Here is a 23,425-nt window from a genome sequence, read left to right as displayed (position 1 = left end):
TCCCCCTTTTTTCTAGTATGACCATGTGTGTGCATGTGTGGTAAGTCACTTTAGTCATGTCCAACTCTGTGAGACCCTATGGACTATAGCCTGCTGGTTTCTCTGTCCATGGGATTCTCCAGGCAAGAATACTGGAGTGAGTTGCCATGCTGTCCTCCAGAGGATCTTCCCGATCCAGGGATCAAACTCACGTCTCTTGAAACTCCTATATTGGCAGGCATGTTCATTACCACTAGTGCCACCTAGGAAGCTCTGTGTTGCCTGCTGCCGCTGCTGCTAAGTCGCTTCAGTCATGTCCGTCTCTGTGCGACCCCATAGACGGCAGCCCAACAGGCTCCCCCGCCCCTGGGATTCTCCAGGCAAGAACACTGGAGTGGGTTGCCATTTCCTTCTCCAATGCATGAAAGTGAAAAGGGAAAGTGAAGTCGCTCAGTCGTGTCTGACTCAACGACCCCATGGACTGCAGCCCACCAGGCTCCTCCATCCATGGGATTTTCCAGGCAAGAGTGCTGGAGTGGGGTGCCATTGCCTTCTCTGTTCCTTCTCCATAGGTCTCCCTAAAAATCTATGGAAAGGAGTTACTAGATAAAGTAAAAACAAGTCCAGTTAAAGAGATAGTAAATGTTTGGATATAAACTTTGTCTTTTTGAGTCCATCTCATGACCTACTGTGTTCTTGATTTTCATAGACTCATAGAATGTTATCCAGGATGGGAGGGAGGAGACCAGAGAAAGAGATACACAAGGAGAAGCATGCTCCTCAGGCTCCATGTGCACTCGAACCATGTGGGCATCCTGGCTTCCCTGGCGGCTCAGTCGGTAACGAATCCGCCTGCAAGGTAGGAAACTGGGGTTCAATCCTTGGGCTGGGAAGATCCCCTGGAGAAGGAAATGGCAACCCATTCCAGTATTCCTGCCTGGAAAATCCCATGGACTGAGGAGCCTGGCAGGCTCAGTCCATGGGGTTGCCAGGAGTTGGACACAACTTAGCAACTAAACCACCAACTACCTACCAGGTCTGGAGAGGGGCCTGAGAACCTGCATTTCTGAAAAGCAGTCAAGGGGATAGACAACTCTTTGAATGCAAGTGTCTGAGTTCAGTGGTGTTCCCGTTTACATTTTTCAGTATGTCTGTAAATTTGCCCAAGATTTAGAAAATACAGCCCAAACAGATAGTCAGAGTGGCAAAACTATTCTCCCTAAAACTAAATTCCTTAATAAATACTTTGTTGTAAAAATACGTGTGAGAATAGAGCATCATTCAGTATCCATTAAAAAAAAATGGTTCTCCTCTCCTTTCTACTGATGGATCATTCAACCTCGATGGCCATTTCTGTTGCTTTTCTGTTGAAGTGTAAATACAGGAAGCCTATTCTGTACTTGGATCCAGTGTGCTAACCTATAACTACCTTTCCCGTGAAATAATACTTTCCAAGAATGAGTTTCCTAGACACATCTTGATCACGTACGTGACAGGGAAGGTCAGGATCTGGGTCTGTTAATTAGGAGCTGAATGACCTTGGACAAATTGCTTAACCTCTCTGATTCTTAGTTCCTGCACCTAAAACAAGAAAGGAGAGTGGAGGAATTAAAAATTTAAAAAGAACATTTTTTTTGAGTGGAAAAATAGGACTACCTATCTCACAGGATTATTGTAAGCTTTAAACAAGATTATGTATGCAAATTACTTGCTGCATTATTTGAAGTAAGTACATGAGCCACGTGAAGTGTTCCATAAGCCGAGTTTCAAGACAAATGAAACCCTGAAATTTACATTTAGAATTGCTAAAATGTTTTCCTGTAAACCATTTGGAAGGAAATCTTTCCAAAACATTTCCCACCCCCCTACCTTGTGTTACGGACTTCCCCTGGGGCTCAGTGGTGAAGACTTCTTTGCCTGCAATGCAGGAGCCGCAGGAGATTTGGGTTCGATCCCTGGGTTGGGAAGATCCCCTGGAGGAGGTCATGACAACCCACTCCAGTGTTCTTACCTGGAGAATCCCTATGGACAGACGAGCCTGGTGGGCTACAGTCCATGGGGTCGCCAAGAGTCGGAGATGACTGAAGTGACGTAGCGTGCACGCACGCACCTTGTGTAACGGTGTATTCCGAATCCAGTTTAGCTCTTCCCTCGTGACTCAGGGTCCTGGTTTTGAAAGTGAGTGACCGCCCTGTCCCGGAACACAGGCATGGCCTCAGCCGGGGCGATGACGCTCTTGGCCCTTCTCACAGCCACCCTCCTGGCCCTTTCCCCTGCTAGCACTCCCGCGCCTTCTGTTCATACTTCCACAATAGCTCTTACCACATGGAGACCAAAATATCTGTCTATTCAGGTTTTTGGCCTCAGACCCTGTTGCTCGGGGCCAGGGCCAGGCCTTCAGTAAGTGTTTGCTGTTGAACGAAGAGCTCCCTAGGCCCCACTTACAGGGTTGGATGTCAGGAACTCAGAAGCATGGCTTGTGTTCATTTATTCAGACACTTTAAAACGCCTCCATGTCCTCAGCCAAGAGCTGAAAGCGCTGCTCTATTTTATCTTTTAAAGATAGCCAGGGAGGGACAGAAATTGTATTCCTCCTTAAAACCTTGTGATGGTTTTTAATTATTGCAGGGCCAAGAAGTTATTTATCCTTCTGGTAAATTTTAAACCGATTCTGTTTTTTTGGTTCTTTGAAGATGCTTCCCTGGTCATTCAGCAGTGAAGAATCTGCCTGCCAAGCAAGAGACGTGGGTTTGTTCCCTGGGTCAGGAATTTTTCCTGGAGAAGGAAACGGACAAGCCACTCCAGTATTCTTGCCTGAGAAATCCCATAGTCAGAGGACCTGCTGGGCTGTAGTCCATGGGGTTTCCAAGAGTCGAACACGATTGGGTGACTGAGCACTCTGCACGAGGCTGCTGCTTTCATTGGCAGCAAGGCCACTGAAGCCAGGCAGCCCGGGATTCGAACACTGATCTGCAGTTTGACTCCTGTTTGAAGCCTGTTTGACTCCAGGCTTTGATGCTGAATTTCCAAATCTGTACGAGGTTATAAAAGTTTGCTGAATGGCTACGTGTGTGGAGATGGCAGTAAAGATATTTCCAGAAGTCCTCTTAGGGAGGAGTTTTAACATTTTCTGCTTTGAAAATCCCACTAGGGTTAGGGGCAGGAGTAGGACTCTAAAGAGCCTCCCTGCGTAATACTAGACTGCTGTGAACTAGAGTTGCAGGGAGCTTCACCTTTTAAACAGTCGGGCATTTTACTTTGCAGAGCACAGAAATGAGCAGGATACTGAGCTGCTTCGTATGGACAAGACTGGTGGTTAATTTCTCAACAACAACTCTCCCTCCCCTTTGTCCTTACTGCCAGAACCGTCTTTCCAACTCTAGAGGCTAAAAACACCAGTATTAGTTACTACAAGCCTGTGACTCAACCCTGGTGGATGAGTTTAAAGATAAATCTTCTGAGATATTTCTGGGAAACGTTTTCTCTTCTGATTTAGGGTGGGAGGCAGGGGATGTGGTGAGAAATGCCACTTTTTCTGCGTGTACGTGTAGTTATATGCAGGTAGAATTCCTCCAGCCATGGCAGCCATCTTGTGACCACGGGCAACAACTCTGAGGATGAAAACTTACATTCTGTGAATGGCAAAGGAAAACGGCAGGAAGCCCCTGGGCTGGTGCTTGATGACATCGTTGTGCTTCTGAATTAACCAAAGCTAGAAATGATATTTCCAGTGATAATAAACTTTATTGTTTAAGCCATGTTTATATTGCATATTCTGTTACCTGTTACTTATTCAGTATAAAATTGAGGCGGCTAAACCTTGGAGATGGGAGAAGAAGAAGGAGACTTGACGGTAGCACAGCAGGAAAGGACATCAGAGAAAAGCCACTTCTGTTGAGACTTCTATTGGATGTGCAGTGTAGAACTCTGTTTCATGTCTTTGGGGAGGCATCAGCAAATTTATATTGCTTGCGAATAGTTTTGGTGCTAATGGATTGTTATGGGGGACTTGAAGAAGGGTTGAAATCTACATCAAGAATGGTGCGTGATGGTAAATTCCCTGGTGATCCAGTGGTTAGGACTAGATGCTTTGAAGGAACTAGGTCTGGGAACTAGGATCCCGCAAGCCCAGTGATGTGGCCAAAAAAAGAAAAAAAGAGTGGTGCTTAATGAAAACAAAGACCTGGGAGTAGCCTTCATACCTTACATAACTTCTGGGTTGTGTAGGGATTAGAGATCCATCTGTCAAGCATCTAGAATGATGCCTAGAACTTGGACATATATAATAAATTATATCTATAAATTATAGATAAATTATAGATATAATAAATTTATTAAATTATAATAAATTATGGACATATATAATAAATTACAGATGTTATTATTACCTTGTATTTTTAGTTTTAATTTTACTTTTTGACTGAGCCACGCAGTTCATGGGATCTTAGTTCCCCTACTAAGGACTGAACCCGGGGCCCTTGGCGGTGGTTACGGAGGTCTAACCACTGGTTTGTCATTGTTGTTTAGTTGCTAAGTCGTGTCTGACTCTTTTGAGACCCCATGGACTGGAGCCTGCTAGACTCCTTTGTTCATGGGATTACCTAGACAAGAATACTGACATGAGTTGCCATTTCCTTCTCCAGGGGATCTTCCCTACCCAAGGATCAAACCCACGTCTCCTGTTTGGCAGGCAGATTCCTTACCATTGAGTCGCCTGGGAAGCCCCTTGTGTGTAACTGCTGGACTGCCAGGGAATTCCCACTAGTGTTATTATCTCAGCTCCTATATATGTATCCAGAAAGGAGGCAGAAATTTGATGCTCTTGGGTGGGGCTGTAGTGGAGGGCAGACTACGTGGTCGGCTTTGAGAAGAAGGTCTGTGAAAACAACAAGGAGCTGAGCGTCCCTGGCAGGAGCCCTGGCAGGTGCGCAGGGAAATCCCACAGCAGAGCTACTGTGACCCTACAGGTGGGGCAAAAGGCTGAATGCAGAGGCTAGAGGTGGAGGCAGATGGGGCGTTATTACTCAATGGGTGTAAAGTTTCAGTTATGAGAGATGAAGACGTTTGGGAGATCTGAACACAGCAAGTGCACCTAACACTATTCTGCTGCACACTTGAAAACGGCTAAGATGGTAAATTTCGTGTTATGTGTTTCTTACTACAGTTTAAAAAAAAAGGAGGGGAGGACCCCAGTTACTAGAACTAAAGCCTACAATCAGAACAGGCTCAACAGAAGCCTGACAATTGTTTGGAGAGAGGCTTCCTGGATTTCCCCTGATTAGTAAAGGACGGGTTCCAGAGCTTACCCTCAAGCTGCCATGTAGAAGTCAAGTTTCCTCAAGAGTGGAATAATACTTTAAGACTCTCTTGTTTCTACTCCAGGGGATCTGGGTTCCATCCTGGTCCAGGAACTAAGGTCCCGCATGCTGTGTGGCATGGCCAAAAAAATAAAAATTAAAAATAAAGGGTGGTATAATACTGTGTGGGCTTCCCAGATGGTGCTAGTGGTAAAGAACGTACCTGGCAGTGCAGGAGACACAAGCGACGTGAGTTCGGTTTGTGGGTCAGGAAGATCCCCTGGAGGAGGGCATGGCAACCCACTCCAGTAACCTTGCCTGGAGAATCCCATGGACAGAGGAGCCTGGTGGGCTACAGTCCACAGGGTTGCAAAGGGTTGGATACAACTGAAGTGACTTAGCAAGCAAGCAAGGATAATACTGTGCATGTGTGTGTGTGTGTGTGTATCTATACATATAATATCTCCTTCTCTCTGTGCTTTTGTGTGCGTGCATGTGTGTATCTCCTTACCTTATTTAACCTCTCAAAAGGGCCTTGGGTGTCAACCTAATTTATCTGGACAGCTATGGGGAGCCTTCAAAGCTAGGGACTTGCTTTGGTCATTGTGTTCTGAAAGGACGTAGAATAAATACCACTCGAACTGAGGCTCTAAAGGTTATTGTGGACGTTTGCACCTACTTTCTTGCTCTTCTGTTCTGGCACAGGACTGGCACGTCTCACATAGGAGCTACTCCTGCAACCTTGGTCCCAGATTGTGAAAAGACACGGAGCAGAAGCAGAGCCTTTACCAACGTGGCGGCAGACATGATACCAGAGTAAGGAACACTGGTTGTTACAAGCCACTGGAAGTCAGGGAGTCCTTTGTTACTATGGTAAAGCTGACTGATACATCTGGACAATCACCTTTTGCGAACACACAGGATGGAGAAAAATAATGAATTGTTGTTTTAAGCCACTACATTTCAGGGTCGTTGTAAGGCAAAAATAGATAATCGAAGCATTCTATAGAGAAGGAAGGCTAACTTGATCCTAGGCAGGGTAGAAAGAGAGAAGATAAATTTGAGGAATATTAAAAGAGTGTGTTTGAACTCTTTTGATCACTAATGATAAAACTTGAGCAAAAAGAAGAATCTTATTGGCTAGAGTTACTGAAAAGGAGTGAGGATCAAATGATGTCATGGGGTTGTTTCTCTCCATCTCTTGACTACCTTTCCTTGGTTGGATGGGTACCCTGGACTCTGAACAGCGGATTCCAGCAACTCTGAGTACAGCTTCCACAGCCTCATGTCTTCCAAGGTTCAAGTTCAGTTTTCTACCGACCTTCTTGTCTGATCCTGCCCACAAAGGTCCTGAGATTCACTCTGAATAGACTGACTGAGGTCAGAGCCCACCCCTGAGACGTTCCCTATGACAGTGGCTGCAGAAAAGGATGTATTTGTTATGGGTCTTTCTGTTGAAACTCAACCAGGTTTTTTTGAAAGGAGAATTTATTCAATGATATAACTTAAAAAAAAAGAGAGAAAATTTCATGAACGATTCCAATTTCAGGTGCAGTTTGAATTAGATCCAAAAGAATGTGTCCAGGATTTATTTCTTGACTTTTAAAAATTATGGCCAGCTGAGATACTCTTCCTATAGAGGATTTTGAAAACCAAGGAGAAGTGGGTTTGATGACAGTAAGAGGCTACCATCAGGTGTTTGTTTTTTTATTTTTTGGTCACACTCTAGGGGTGTGCAGGATCTTAGTTCACCAGGGATCGAACCCACACCCCCTGCAGGGGAAGCAGGCAGTCCTAACCACTGGACCACCTGGTAAGTCCCTTGGAGTTCTTCTTCCTAATTGATTTCTACAAACAACCATAGCTGTATTAGTCTTGCTGTATGATCACAGGTTTGTGTATAGTAAGGAATTGTTTAAGTTCATTTGTGTTCCAACTGCCCCCAGAGGCAAGATTGTAAAATGAATCCAGATTGCCTGAGCTTAGATCCTGGCTCTCACACTGAGTAACTGTATGACCTAAGGAGAGTCTCTACTCTGTGCCTCAGTTGATCTGTCTGTAAAACGGGATCAACCAAAATCAACCCTGAATATTCATTGGAAGGACTGATGCTGAAGCTGAAGCTCCAACACTTTGGCCACCTGATGCGAAGAGCCAATTCACTGGAAAAGACCCTGATGCTAGGAAAGATTGAGTACAGGAGGAGAAGTGGACAACAGAGAATGAGATATTTGGATGGCATCACCGACTCAATGGACATGAGTTTGAGCAAACTCCAGGAGACGGTGAGGGACAGGGAAGCCTGGCAGGCTGCAGTCCTTGGGGTCACAAAGAGTCAGACATGACTGAGCAAATGAACAATAAAAATGGAAAATGGTACTATCTACTTACCTTGTACACTTGTCAGTTATATATGTAAATCACTTAGGACAGTGCTTAGAACATGTTAAATGTAAATGTTAGTTGCTCAGTCGTGTCTGACTCTTTTGAGACCCCCATGGACCATAGCCCACCAGTCTCCTCTGTCCATGGGATTCTCCAGGCAAGAATACCGAAATGGATAGCCATTTCCTTCTCCAGAGGATCTTCCTGACCAAGGGATTAAACCCAGGTATCCTACATTGCAGGCAGATTCTTTACTTATTCTCATTTCCATAGTAAACAAATGAAGTAAACTAATGACGACAGGTCTTCAGAATTATGGCTATTTCAAATGGCAGGGCTTGGCTCGGTTCAGATTTTCCTTTGGTAGTAAGAGACTGGAATTATATCTGCTCATACTGTGGGTCAGAAGACATTCTTATGGTATTTTTCTACGTATTTTTAATGTATTCATCTGTCCCATCCCTTTCCCCATTAGTTGGGTTGTCTAATGTTACAAGAGAGAAACAACTCATTAGACTTCCCGGGTAGTCCAATAGGTAGAAGCCCGCCTACCAACCCAGGGGGCGCAGGTTTGATCCTTGCTCCAGGAAGATCCCAGGTGCTGCAGGGCAACTGAGTCAGTGCACAACTACTGAAGTCCGTGCTTTAGAGTCCGTGCTCTGCGAGGAGAAGCCCATGCACCCCAGTGAAGAGTAGAACCTGCTCACTGCAACTAGAGAAAGCTTGCTCGAAGCAGTGAGGACCTGGCACAGCCATAGGTAAATAAATACATTTTTTTAAAAAGAGAGAAATAACTCATTTTATTGTGCTCCTTTAATATGAAAGAAAACCTAAGCAAAGCTCTACTGAAGTCTAAAGAGAAACAAACTAAAGATTTAATTAGAATATTTTTCAGTCTAGCTTTGAACAATAAGGACCAGTTATTGTCCCCTATCTTTTTATCTTCTCATTGCATAATCTCACTTCTCCTTTTTCTTTTTCACTTTGAGAAGCTTAGAAAAACCGGAATTTCCAAATGAGTGTGACGTTAGCAATTCATATCATGATGAGTTGTAAGTTACTCATAGCTTCTCCTGGTTATTTTTGTTTGGGTTGGTCTGTGTAGTTGTGGTTGATAGAACAATTGTTCTGTGAGTCTGGAATTATCTTGGCTCTAGCAGCTCGCATTCCTATCTGTAATGTGTCCCTCTGTGAGAGTGGCAGGGATTAAGTTCTATGGGGACATTATCCACAGCTCTCGGTTTTGGAGGCTGTTATAGCAGGCTCCATATTGATCTGAAAGTAGGGCAAGTGGATGGGGCTGGAGAGAGGCTTAGATAAGTTGAAGTACTTTCAAAAGTCCTAGAGTGTGCAATTTGCATGGGTTTTATCCCCAAGCTAAAGGGTGGTGGGGAGAGGGAAGTGTGAATTTTGTCTCATTGCTCTGGAAGGCAGACTTGGATCACCAAGAGGATTCTGTTCAAATGCGAACATCTGCTGAACCTGTTCCTGAATTAAATTTTAGGGATGGTTTGGGAATCAGAAATCTCCTGGGTCAACTTATGGGTTTAAATAGCTACCCACATCTTAGGTTTCTCCAGGGCAATTCAACTTGTTTTCTCTTACAAAAGTTGGATGTCATAAATGAAGAAACAAAAATATGTGTCTGAGGACTTCCCTGGAGGTCCAGTGGTTATGACTGCGCTTTTACTGTAGGAGACGTGAGTTTGACCGCTGGTCAGGGAACTAAGATCCTGAATGCCTTGTAGCACAGCCAAAAATTAAAAAGAAAGAAAGTGTGTACTGTGATGTTTTTAATTTTTAAAATCTTTTTAAAAATGTATTTAAAATTGGAGAATAATTGCTTTACAATGGTCGTGTTGGTTTCCGCTGTAGAGCATGAATCAGCTCTAAGTATACATATATTCTTTCCCTCTTAATTTCAAAAATCTTTTTGAATAGCCAGCAAGATTTATTGAATATTCTTGGCCTGAAGAAAATATTTGTTGGTGTTGAATTAGAGTCTCAAAAAACTTGTATTTTTGATCCCTATACACTAATACTTTTTTAAAGCAATTAAAATGTGCTGGGCATTAACTGACTATGGGTGTAGGTATTAATATTTCTAGCTCTATAATGTAAATAGCTGAAGCTTTGGAAGTTTAAGAACTTTCTTGCGATCACAAGTCTAGTAAAAGATGGGAATTGAACATGTTTGCTGCATGGTGCTAAGCCGGTTCACTCACGTCCGTCTCTTTGGAACCCTACAGGCTCCTCTGTCTATGAGATTCTTTAGGCAAGAATACTGGAGTGGACCCACCAGGGTCCTCTGTCCATGGGATTTCCCAGGCAAGAATGCTGGAGTGGGTTGCCATCTTCTTCTCCAGGGATCGAGCCAGAGTTCCCTGTGGCAGCAAGCGGGTTCTTTACCACTAGCGCCACCTCAGAATTTCGAACAAAAGTCTGTCTGTTGCTAAGTCTGCGTCCTGGAATTTTCTGTGGTAATGTTCTATGTCTCTGTGTTCCAGTCTGGTACCCACAGTATTGGTGGCTTTTGAGGACTCGAAATGACATTTGTGTGACTGAGGACATCAGTTGTTTTTTTAAAATATTTCTTTATGTATGGCTGTGCTGGATCCTTGTTGCTGCGGCTTCTCTAGCTGTGGCAAGCAGGGGCTGCTCCCTAGTTGCGGGCTGTGGGCTTCTCACTGCAGGGGCTCATCTTGTTGCAGAGCGTTGCCTCTAGGTTGTGTGGGGTCAGTGGTTGTGGCGCACGGCCTTAGCTCCCAAGCAACTTGTGGAATCATGGGATCGAACCCTTGTTCCTTATTTTGGCAGGCAGAGTCTTAACCACTGAATCACTAGGGAAGTCCAGAAATCAGTTTCTAATTTTATTTAATTTTAATCAAACAATTAAATTTGAATTTAATAGCCACCTGTGTCTAGTGGCTACACATAGCTGTAGGACATCACATTGTTTGGTCTATAAACACAGGCTACTGTGGACTCATGCATAGTAGATCTGGACATCGAAGACAGCAAGTGAGCAAGTAGTTGGAGAAAAAAAATAACCTTTTATGCAAATCAAAGTCATTTAAATTGCAGATTTTAAAGGAAGGTAGACCTCAAAGTTAAAAAACTCACAAAATATAAGTAGGGAAAACTTCTTTTGGAAAGCTTTGATAGTATATTTTATTTTGTTGTTGTTTAGTTGCTAAGTCGTGTCTGACTCTTTGCGACCTCTTGGACTGTAGCCCTCTAGGCTCCTCTGTCTATGGGATTTCCCAGGCAAGACTACTGGAGTGGGTTGCTGTTGCCTTCTCCAAGGATCTTCCTGACCTAGGAATGGAACCTGCATCTCCTGTATTGGCAGGCAGATTCTTTACTGCTGAACCAACGGTTATTAATATATTGGCAGTGTTGATTATAAGGGATATCAGTTCAGTTCAGTTGCTCAGTCGTGTCCGACTCTTTGCGATCCCATGGACTGCAGCATGCCAGGTCTCCCTGTCTATCACCAATGCCTAGAGTTTACTCAGACTCATGTCCATTGAGTTGGAGATGCTATCCAGCCATCTCATCCTCTGTTGTCTCCTTCTCCTTCTGCCTTCAATGTTTCCCAGTATCAGAGTTTTTTCAAATGAGTCAGTTCTTCCCATCAGGTGGCCAAAGTATTGGAGTTTCAGCTTCAGCATCAGTCCTTCCAATGAATATTCCATCTGATGGAAGGGCTGATTTCCTTTATGATGGACTGGTTGGATCTCCTTGCAGTCCAAGGGACTCTTCAAGAGTCTCCTCCAACGCCAACTTGGAAACAGGGAAGAAGTTCTGCCTAGAACTGTATTCATACTGCAAGATTCAGTCCTCTAGGTGTTTTCATTTAGGGAATCATGAATAACCCAAATATCATAGTAAGGACAGAGGAGTATGTTTACAGTCAAACAATTTAACCAAGCTTTTTTGACTTTTACTTTCAGGCTTCTCCTACCTCCAATTATCCTGTTTTCCATGAATGGTTTTAGAGCTGAATATTTACAAATTGGAGCCTTTGCTGCTCAATATTAACAAATAGGCTAGGTCTCCTACAAAGAGTGATATACAAACAAAACATAGATGCCTACTTAGTGAAAGTCTACGTGATAGCCCCTTTTCTATCTGACCCCTGGATTTATGGTTGTTACGAAAACCTTGGCTTCTTTGTACACTAGTGCTGAGTCAAATCCCGGAGGCAGAGTTTTGGGTGAAGTAGAAAAGGATATCTTTATTGCTTTGCCAGGCAATAAAGTTTTTTTGATTACTTAATTAATTTGGGTGCACCTGGGATTTGTGGCAGTGGGATCTGGCTCCCCTTCCAGGGTTGGAACTCCAGGCCCCTGTCCCCTGCACTGGGAGTGCAGAGTCTTTGCCATGCACCATTAGGTAAGTACCACGTGAGTTCCTTCTTGGATCTGTTGTGTTTGTGTTGCCCTTTGGATATTGTCACCTGACTGTCCGCTGGGAAGGCAGGCAGTGGGTCAGAGGAAGAAGGAGAGTGTGACCGACTCTCCAGGCAGAGTGCCTTTCCCTCCTGTCTCTGCTCTGCTGCCTACTCCCCTGTCCATTAATGCAAGTACCTGATGAAGACACTGTATGGGAGGTGGTGGACATTCAAAGTATGTTTGGAACAGAAATCCATTTGAAAGAAGAATTGTCAAAAAAAAAAAAGTTGTCAGAAGTTTTAGGACAAAGAGGAAGAGTAGAATGGGGGAAAAAAGGAGATGGTGGCTGACAGAGAGACGCCCCAAATTTGAGTCACTGGTGACAGTCATTTCCCAGAGAGTAAGGACTTCAGTGAAAGGACCTCTTGATGAAAGTGAAAGAGGAGAGTGAAAAAGCTGGCTTAAAACTCAACATTAGAAAAACTAAGATCAATGCATCCAGTCTCCATCACATCATGGCAAATAGATGGGGAAACAATGGAAACAGTGACAGACTTTATTTTCTTGGGCCCCAAAATCACCTCAGTTGGTGACTGCAGCCATGAAATTTAAAAATGCTTGCTCCTTGGAAGAAAAGCTATGACCAACCTAGACAGCATATTAAAAAGCAAAGACATTGCCAACAAAGGTCCGTCTAGTCAAAGCTATGGTTTTTCCAGTAGTCATGTGTGGATATGAGAGTTGGACCATAAAGAAAGCTGAGTACTGAAGAACTGATGCTTTTGAACTGTGGTGTTGGAGAAGACTCTTGAGAGTCCCTTGGACTGCAAGGAGATCCAACCAGTCCATTCTAAAGGAGATCAGTCCTGGGTGTTCACTGGAAGGTCTGATGTTGAAGCTGAAACTCCAACACTTTGGCCACCTGATGGGAACAACTGACTCATTTGAAAAGACCCTGATGCTGGGAAAGATTGAAGGTGGGAGGAGAAGGACAGAGGATGAGATGGTTGGATGGCATCACTGACTCGAGGGACAGGAGTCTGAGCAAGCTCCGGGAGTTGGTGATGGACAGGTGTGCTGCTATTCATGGGGTCGCAAAGGGTCGGACACGACTGAGTGACTGAATTGAACTTGTTCTCAAGGTCTGTTCCAGTGTGGGGTGGAGCCAGGACAGGGAAAAGAAGGGAGACAAAAAGTGGGCGAGGGTCTGGCTACCATGCTTCTTTACACAGACACATTCTGAAGCAGAAGTCCAAAAAGGCAGGAAATTTAAATTCAGACTCAGACTTCCAGTAATGGAAGCACATTTGTCAAAGTTTAGAGTATATTTTAAGCTTGGAAGCTGGATTTTTACCTTTAAAATTGTAGACATGTGATATATAGACTTCTGTTTGGGATCTTGTCCTTGTGTATTAGGAATCAGCAGCTTATAAGGGTCTTCCTGCTGTGAGCCTTGACACCCATCACACATTTGGGGGATAACTTTTTTTATTGTCTGTCTACTCTGATAGCTCTGAAGTTATGTGAAGGCAGGATACCAGGCTGTCTTATTTACAAATATATCCCAGTGTTAGTGCAATGACTAACACATGGTAAGTACTCACTAAATATGCCTAAAACTCTAAAATGATGACTTACATGGTTGGTGATAGCAAGTAGGGTGAAGAGAAGAGGCAGAAATGGGCAGAGTAATTGGAAAAGAGAAGTTTTTTCGTGCTGCGATTCACGGGGTCGCAAAGAGTTGGATACGACTGAGTGACTGAACTGAACTGAACTGAACAGAGCTTGAACAACAGTGTGCAAGTTTCCCTTCAGTCAGAGAAGTGGCAAACGTGCAACATCTACTGCCTTAAGAACTAGAGTAGCAGTAATCTATTTATTCATTCTAAGCTTTTGGTGTTTTTTTTTCCTCCCCATCAAATGCGTGTTTGGACCATTTGGCCCACAATGTGAGGGCCTGGAGTTTTTAAGTGACTTATTCCCTAAAGTGCATTAAAAAACATGAATCTACATTTTAAAACAAAGGAAAAAAGAACCCAGCTTTTTGGTTTCCCTTGAAAAATTGGACCTTTGGCAAGCCTGACCCACAGTCCAATATGGCAAGAATGGTCTGAAGCCTTTAAATAAACCTGTGTTTATCAACAGGCCAATATCCACCATTTACAAAAATGGCCCAGACATAGCCAGGCCAACAAAGGCCTCTGAATTCATGACCTCTGAACCTCAGGTTCTCTGCTGCTGCTGCTGCTAAGTCGCTTCAGTCTTGTCCGACTCTGTGCAACCCCATAGATGGCAGCCCACCAGGCTCCCCCGTCCCTGGGATTCTCCAGGCAAGAACACTGGAGTGGGTTGCCATTTCCTTCTCCAGTGCATGAAAGTGAAAAGTGAAAGTGAAGTCGCTCAGTCATGTCCGACTCTTAGCGACCCCATGGACTGCAGCCTACCAGGCTCCTCCGCCCATGGGATTTTCCAGGCAAGAGTACTGGAGTGGGGTGCCATTGCCTTCTCTGCTCAGGTTCTCTAAGTCTCCTTTATTTTGAAAGAGTATCTTCTTCAATCTTTGCATGGTTATATTTCTCCCAACCTTTGAATGACCTCAGTGTCAAATGTTGCTTGTATCTGCCAGAGATTCTGAAACTAAATTATTTCACATACATTCAAAGAAGGACACCTGCTCCAGAAAGCAACTATTAGTGTTATGGATTCAAATTTCCCTTAATCAATTCCTATGATGACTCTAAAGGGAGATGCTAGACTAGAGAGTCTATGGATCAGGGCTCAACTACTTCTTGAATGCTGATATTATGTATGGTGGTGAAGCAGAGGTATTCAGTTCAGTTCAGTTGCTCAGTCGTGTCCAACTCTTTGTGACCCCATGAATTGCAGCACACCAGGCCTCCCTGTCCATCACTAACTCCTGGAGTTCACTCAAACTCACGTCCATCGAGTTGGTGATGCCATCCAACCATCTCATCCTCTGTCGTCCCCTTCTCCTCCTGTCCCCAATCTCTCCCAGCATCAGAGTCTTTTCCAATGAGTCAACTCTTCGCATGAGGTGGCCAAAGTACTGGAGTTTCAGCTTTAGCATCGTTCCTTCCAGAAAAATATCTATTTCTGCTTTATTGACTATGCCAAAGCCTTTGACTGTGTGGATCACAATAAACTGTGGAAAATTCTGAAAGAGATGGGAATACCAGACCACCTGACCCTCCTCTTGAGAAACCTGTATGCAGGTCAGGAAGCAACAGTCAGAACTGGACATGGAACAACAGACTGGTTCCAAATAGGAAAAGGAGTACGTCAAGGCTGTATATTGTCATCCTGCTTATTTAACTTCTATGCAGAGTACATCATGAGAAATGCTTGGCTGGAAGAAGCACAAGCTGGAATCAAGATTACCAGGAGAAATATCAATAGCCTCAGATATGCAGATGACACTACCCTTATGGCAGAAAGTGAAGAGGAATTAAAAAGCCTCCTGATGAAAGGGAAAGAGGAGAGTGAAAAAGTTGGCTTAAAACTCAACATTCATGGCATCTGGTCCCATCACTTCATGGGAAATAGATGGGGAAACAGTGGAAACAGTGTCAGACTTTATTTTTTGGGCTCCAAAACCACTGCAGATGGTGATTGCAGCCATGAAATTAAAAGACGCTTACTCCTTGGAAGGAAAGTTATGAGATATTGGGGATACATAAATACAGGAACTGCCAGGGTGGAGGTTGCAGAACGGGGCCCGGGACGATGGTGAAAAAACAGACGCTAGAGGGCTAATCAGTTCAAGTAATTATTGGTTATTCATGACGTGCCAGGCACTGTATTAACAGACGGCTTCAGCAGTAGACCCACCACTGTCGCTACTTTTATTGCGCTAATTCCGATGCGGCAAACCAGGTAACACACACACATAAACACACATATAACATACATATGTATGTGTAATATGGAGATAAATGCTAATTATAAAACCAAAGCAGAGCAAGGGAACAGCAAGTGAAGGTGGGTGCTGTCGTAAGTGACCCCGGCCAAACAAGCAAAGGAGCAAAGGAGGAACCGTGGATCCGTTTCTAATTTTCTTGGAAGCCTCCTTCGAAGCCCCGCCCCCTCCCTCCCAATAAGCGCAAGAGCCGTCTCCGGGGAAGCTCCTCCCACGCCCCCGCCCAGAGGCGGTCTTGGGGGCGGAGCCCCGCGCCCAGGCTCTCCAAGCGCCCCGCGCAGAAAGCCGCGCGCTTAGGGTTCCCGGCATTCTCTGGGTGCTTTTGCAGGCTTAGAAAATTACCGCCGCCGAAGAATGGCATGCTGGGAACTGTAGTTTCCGGCCGCAGCCTCGCGTCTGAACGGGCAGTAAAAAGCCGCCAAGTGTGGCTCCATTCGTGGCACAGGACTGGCAGCTCCGAAGGGTTGTAGGAAGGGCTCTCTGGAGGGTGAAAGAGTGGGAGGGGAGATCACCCCGAGAACCGTCAGGCAAGTCCAGCTGGCTGAGCATCCAGGCCGGAGGCCGTCACGTGACTCCAGCCCCCTCCGGCGCCCGCGGCTCTCTTCAGCGCCGTTCCCGCCCCGCCCCGCCCCTCGCGTCCATCGGCCCGAGCTTCCCCCGGCGCTGCTGCCACCTCGCGCTCGGAGGCGTCACGGAACGTGCTCGCCTCTCCCCCTCCCCCGCCCTTCCCCACTCCCGCCCTCCCCCACCTACCCCTCCCTCGCCAAGACTCGCCGCCGCCGCCGCCGCAGCCGCAGGAGTAGCCGCCGCCAGAGCCGCGCGCAGCCATGGCCGAGAACCCCGGCTTGGAGAACCACCGCATCAAGAGCTTCAAGAATAAGGGCCGAGATGTGGAGGTGAGTGTGCTTCCGCGGCGGGGGGGCCCGCCCGGCTCGCCCGCCCGGTCGCGCCGGCCCTGAGGCGGCGGGGAGGGGCGGGGGGCCGGCGCGACCGGGCTGGTTCTCGCCGGCCCGCGGTGTGTCGGAGTTGGCCGCCGCCTCCCGTCCCTGCGGCCGAGGGGCCGGGCGGTGGGAGGCGGGCCGGGCTGCAGCCGCCACTGGCGGCTGCCCGGTGCGGAGACCGGGAAATGCCGGGGTTTTCGGCCCCGTCACGCGGGCGCGGCCTGCTGTCGGCGAGGAAGAGGTGTGGAGCTGAGGCGGGGTCTGCGGGCCGGGGCCTCGCGCGCCGGGGATGCTGCGGCCGCGGTCTTTCGAACGCCGCGCTGAGGGGGCGGCGCGGCTCTCGCCCGGCTCGCGGTGCAGTCTCCCGCCCGGCACGGCCCCCTCAGAGCCTCCAGCGCTGCCGCACATGGAGCCTCGGCTCCGCCGGTCCCCGCGCCTACCTTCGGCGAGCCGGGCCCAGGCGGGCGGTGGCGGCCCGCAGAGGGGGGTGGGGACCAGCTGGGTAACCGACTTGTTTGAGGGTGGCGGGTGGGGGAGGGTAGGATGCGCCAGGACCATTTTCTTATAACCCGGTGCGGTTCCCCGGAGCAATCGTGCTGAGCTTCTTCCAGTTCGTACTCTCGTTAACCGCTGGCATTTGGAGCATGCCGAAGGTGGACAATAGTTTCCCGTCTATTGTGTGGAGGGCTTTGGAAGAGACGTTGTTCCGACCTCCGATCCCAGGACCTGTTTTCTTAGCCTTTTCTTGTAGCGGAGGGGGTGTGCATAGAAGGATCATTCCTTTGATACGTTGTACTGAAATAAAGAGGCTTGGAGGGCCTCTTGCTGTAAGCTGGTAGAATGTCCAAGTGGTTGCAAAACTGTAAACATTCATCGCGGTCACTCAGTTCGTTGCTACTCAGCATGTTGCCATTGTCTCATTAAGGTGACATTAGCAGGTACTGTTTGCAAACTCGGCTTCTGCAGGCAGCGCTAGAGGTCTCTCTGCAGCTACTGAACGCTGTGTAGTGTGGTGCACAAACTTCCCTGGGACTCTGACCTCTGGATTTGCTAGGGGGAAGGTGTTTCAGGTCCACAGCCTCCTTTTCTAATACCAGGTGACACAATTTGCAGTTTTGTCATTCTTGCTCAGAGGCCAGAGTGACTTAAGAAAGTGTGCATTTTATCCTGTCTTAAAGAGAGAAGGTGGTGGTGGTGGGGATACGCCATTCAACGTTCTGTTTTGTAGAAAAACAGAAAACTCAGGCTATTTTTCGGAGCTGTCAAATTAAATACTAATTAGGAAATACCGTGGAATTCCCATTTGACTGAGACAAATAAAGGTCATCTATGTCTGTCGTGGTCATGATTAAGCTTCTTTTATGAGAAATACTTTTAAGCAAAAGTGAAAGTTAGGAATAGCAACAAGAAATTTGGGGACTGCTTCTGATTTTTGGTCCACTTGATGATAGGAGTTAATTTTGAACTTTTCCCATCAGTATTTGTTCTTGAAGCTTACACCAGTTATAGAGCAAAGCTTAATGTAGTTTGAAACATTCCGGTATTGTTTGGTATTGTTTGTATCGAAGTAATTAACAATCTTTCCGCTTTTGGGTGTTGGTGCAGGTTTTGTCTTTTTTTTTTTTTTGCCTCTGTTGCGTTCTGGGAACTCAGTGATAACCTAGAAAGGACTCCTGCACATAACAGGCACGGTAAATGGCTGCTGATGATCAGACTGTGACCACTAACTTCTCAATGCGTGAAAAAGATGCCTGGTTGCTAACTAAGCCTTCCAGCCTGAAAGTATTGATCACAGCATTACGATTCCCAGGATACAGGAAGGAAGCTAAGGCATGAAGTAGCAGACATTGAAAGGGTAGTTCCACATGGCAGGCACTTTACTAAGAGCTTCATTGATAACCGCTTTTAGTTCTTAGGACAACTTTGTGAGCAAGGTGTAGCATTATCCCCACTTCACAGAAGGAAAGTACTTAAGATGACGAAGCTCAAGACTGCTTGTGCAGGCTGCACAAGGTCATGGAGTGGGTATGAGCGTTCATTCATTGTCTGTTGGGTATATAAGGTTGCTTAGTCTGTACCTCAAGGAGTTTACTTTGACAGTTCAGCAGGAGTGCAGGGAAGTAAACCGATCACTACAGTGCAGTAACATCAGTAAGTGTATGCTGAGAACGCGTGAGAAGATCCTGACTTGGAGCTGAGCAGTCAAGGGAGATGTTCTGTTGATTCCTAGTGGATGGATGGGAGTGAGTAGATCCTGAAGGATGCAAGAAAGTTGGCCTGGGAGAGGGAGAGGGCAAGGAAGGGGCGTTTCAGACGTCAGGGAGCAGTAACTGAAGAGTCCCAAGAATGTAGGGCTCTTCAGTTACCATTGTAGCTGGACTGCTAAGAGAGAGGGATGCTAGAAATGTGACTAAAGGGTGATCTGGGGTCAGATCTGCTCAAGTGCCTTTATTGTGGAATTTGGTACAACTGACACTAGACACCTTATCTAGTTTAGTCTTATCCTTTTTAGAAACTATTACCCTAGAAACTTAGGTTGCAACTTAGCTCTGTGACTAAATAGTAGTGATTATCAGTCTGTTTAAAAAACAGTGAAATATACTTTGATGAGCTATTAATCATTCCTATCTTTTCTCCTACAGAATAGATAAAAGATAAAACATTATAGATTATATAGCCAGCCAATACACAAGTTAAGATGCTAGGTGCAAGAATAAAACACATATTTTCTTTAAAAAAAAAAAAAAAAGTGTGGAGTTATGCCAGGGAATTGTGACTAGGGAGGAGGTTGAAGAACGCAGTTTCATAGTCATTCAATTGGGAATGGCTTCATAGACGAAAGATTGGGAAATTTTATAGAACGGATGTGCTAAACTTGCACTGGACACACAAGGAATTAGTGAATAAAGATCTGGGTGAAAAAAAGAAAAGTTAGATGAAGGAGGGAAGAGATGGGACTTTAAGGTTGCCTGTCGGAGCAGGCAATGGCACCCCACTTCAGTACTCTTGCCTGGAAAATCCCATGGACGGAGGAGCCTGGTAGGCTGCAGTCCATGAGGTCGCTAAGAGTCGGACATGACTGAGCGACTTCCCTTTCACTTTTCACTTTGACGCATTGGAGAAGGAAATGGCAACCCACTCCAGTGTTCTTGCCTGGAGAATCCCAGGGATGGGGGAGCCTGGTGGGCTGCTGTCTATGGGGTTGCACAGAGTCGGACACGACTGAAGCGACTTAGAAGTAGCAGTAGTGGTTTGAGAATATTTTTGTGGCAAAAAGTTGTTGATACGAAACTTCTTGATAAGGAAATCTGAAGAAATTTCAGAGTAGGGTTAGGAGGTGTAACATGATAACAGCCTGGAAAAAGGGCAGAGATAACTAGAATAAATTTTGGAGGAAAGGTACTGTTACCCATATGTATGGAGGAATTTGCCAAAAAATTAAGATCGGGGATGGTCCTAACATGGAATGAAGATTTGAACCTCCTCCCCTTCCTTTCTCTTCTTTGTAAAGCTCGGTGGAGAGAGAGGAGATAAAGGTTATCCTGAGCTTTATAGATGGAAGTCGGGGAGGGAAGGTCAGCAGTTCAAGGCTTGAGTGGGGGGAATGGATTTTGTATCTAAAACTAGGAAATACATAATGAATTCCATTTAGTGAATACTTATAAATCAGACTTGCAGGTAATTGCCACCTGGGTCAAATGTTCACTTCAAGGATGTGATATTTTAATCTGTGACAGAAACGAATGATTATTTAAAAATTCTTAACATTTATTGAATGCTTACAGTGTACCTGTTCAGTTCAGTTCAGTTGCTCAGTCGTGTCCGACTCTTTGCACCCCCATGAATCGCAGCACAACAGGCCTCCCTGTCCATCACCAACTCCCGGAGTTCACCCAGACTCACGTCCATCGAGTCGGTGATGCCATCCAGCCATCTCATCCTCTGTCGTCCCCTTCTCCTCCTGCCCCCAATCCCTCCCAGCATCAGAGTCTTTTCCAATGAGTCAACTCTTCGCCTGAGGTGGCCAAAGTACTGGAGTTTCAGCTTTAGCATCATTCCTTCCAAAGAACACCCAGGGCTGATCTCCTTCAGAATGGACTGATTGGATCTCCTTGCAGTCCAAGGGACTCTCAAGAGTCTTCTCCAACACCACAGTTCAAAAGCATCAATTCTTCGGCACTCAGCTTTCTTCACAGTCCAACTCTCACATCCATACGTGACCATAGGAAAAACCATAGCCTTGACTAAACGGACCTTTGTTGGCAAAGTAATGTCTCTGCTTTTGAATATGCTATCTAGGTTGGTCATAACTTTCTTTCCAAGGAGTACCTGTACCAAGTATCAATTCTTTATATGCATTATTTAGTCTTATGAAGTATGTATGTATTATTATCCAAGGAAGCTTGAGGCTTAACAGTTCTCAAGTAGTTAGCCCCAGGGCCTTGGATGGTTTATGTGACTGTGTGCAACTCTTTGTGACCCCATGGACTGTAGCCCACCAGGCTACTCTGTCCATGGGCTTTTCCAGGCAGGAATACCGGAGTGGCTTGCCATTTTCTTCTCCGGGGACAGTCCCAATCCAGGGACCACTGCGCTTCAGGCAGAACCTAAACTTATAATGAAGCCATGTGACACTAAAGCCATAACTCTTGCTTACCGTGCTTTACTGTCTCTTCACTGAGTAGAACCTAAGACATGACTTGTATGATGCACATCTGAAGGTTAATAAATGGGGAAAATAATTAGGAAATCTTAACTATACCAGAGAAATCCCTGTTCTTCCCAACCCAGGGATCAAACCCAGGCCTCCCACATTGCAGGCTGAGTCTTTACCAGCTCCAGCTTTACCAGAGCCACAAAGGAAGCCCGAGAATACTGGAGTGGGTAGCCTATCCCTTCTCCAGGGGATCTTCCTGACCCGGGAATCAAACCAGGTTCTCCTGCATTGCAGCAGATATTTACCAGCTGATCTATCAAGGAAGTCCTTTTCATTATTTTAAAACCTTGCTAATAAATTTTTTTGACATTCAATGTATCATTTTGATTTATTTACCTTTTATTTTTTTTAACTCTTGCAAAGTTTGCCTATAGTAAGAAGCTAGTTTGTTGGTTTCACTGAAAATAGTAACTCATGTTCTTGGCCTTACCACTTAAACTTTAGGCTTCTGTTTCTTTTGTTTATTTTAAAATAATTTTTTAATTGGAGGATAATCACTCTAAAATGTTGTATTGGTTTCTGCCATACATCACCATGAATCAGCCATAGGCATACATGTGTCCCTTCCCTCTTGAACCTGCCTCTCACCCCATCCCATCCTTCTAAGTTGTCACAGAGCACCAGGTTTGAGCTCCCTGCATCATACAGCAAATTCCTTCCTGCTATCTGTTTTACGTCTCATAACGTATATATTTCAATGCTGCTGTTGGTTTGTCCCCCCTCTCCTTCCCACATTGGGTCCACAAATCTGTCTCTGTGTCTGCGTCTCCGTGGCTGCCCTGCAGATAGGTTCATCAGTACCATCTTTCTAGATCCCACATATATGTATCTGTGATATTTGTTTTTCTCTTTCTGATTTCACTCTGTATAATAGGCTGTAGGTTCAGCCGCCTCAATAGAATTTACTCAAATGTGTTCCTTTTTATGGCTGAGCAATAGTCCATTGTATATATGTACCACAACTTCTTTATCCATTTATTTGTTGATGGACATCAACCTAGGCTGCTTCCATGTCCTAGCTATTGTAAATAGTACTGCAGTGAACATTGGGGTACATGTGTCTTTTTCAGTTATGGTTTCCTCAGGGAATATACCAGTAGTGGGATTGTTAGGTCTTATGGTAGTTTTATTCCTGTTTTTTTTTTTTTTTCAGGAATCCCCATACTGTTCTCCATAGTCGCTGTATCAATTTACATTCCCACCAACAGTGCAAGAGGGTTCCCTTTCCTCCACACCGTCTCCAGCATTTATTGTTTGTAGATTTTTTGATGATGGCCATTCTGATTGGTGTGAGGTGATACCACATGATAGTTTTGATTTATATTTCTTTAATAATGAGTGATGTGGAGCATCTTTTCATGTGTTTCTTAGCCATCTGTATGTCTTCTTTGGAGAAATGTCTGTTTAGGTCTTCTACCCACTTTTTAATTGGGTTGTTTGTTTTTCTGGTATTGAGCTGCATAAGCTGCTTATACCTTTTAGAAATTAATCCTTTGTTAGTTGTTTCATTTGCTGCTGTTTTCTCCCGTTTTGAGGGTTGTCTTTTCACCTTGTTTAGTTCCTTTGCTGTGCAAAAGCTTTTAAGTTTAACTAGGTCCTATTTGTTTATTTTTGTTTTTATTTCCATTATTCTAGGAGGTGGGTTATACAGAATCTTGCTGTGGTTTATATCAAGGTTATACAGAATCTTGCTGTGGTTTATATCAAGGAGCGTACTGCATATGTTTCCTCTAGAGTTTGATAGTTTGTTTATTTAATCGGAGAATAATTGC

General features: G+C 45.2%; 1 protein-coding gene across 1 annotated transcript in view; it reads left to right on the top strand.

Annotated features, from left to right (window-relative positions):
* The first annotated feature begins 16,757 nt into the window (after positions 1-16,757).
* KPNA3 (karyopherin subunit alpha 3) overlaps positions 16,758-23,425 on the top strand; it is a 97,868-nt gene continuing 91,200 nt past the window's right edge. The window contains exon 1 of the mRNA XM_086329133.1: positions 16,758-16,891. Coding sequence (XP_086185259.1) covers positions 16,823-16,891 — 69 coding nt within the window. The 5' untranslated portion in view covers positions 16,758-16,822. The remainder of the gene's footprint in view (positions 16,892-23,425) is intronic.

This window comes from Bos grunniens, chromosome 12 (genome assembly GCF_055505025.1).
Source record: "Bos grunniens cultivar Pamir isolate PY7600 chromosome 12, Bosgru_T2T1.0, whole genome shotgun sequence".
In the NCBI taxonomy this organism is placed as follows: Eukaryota; Metazoa; Chordata; class Mammalia; order Artiodactyla; family Bovidae; genus Bos; species Bos grunniens.
The sequence above is the reverse complement of the archived record's forward strand: the minus strand, read 5'-3'. Positions and strand labels throughout refer to the sequence as shown.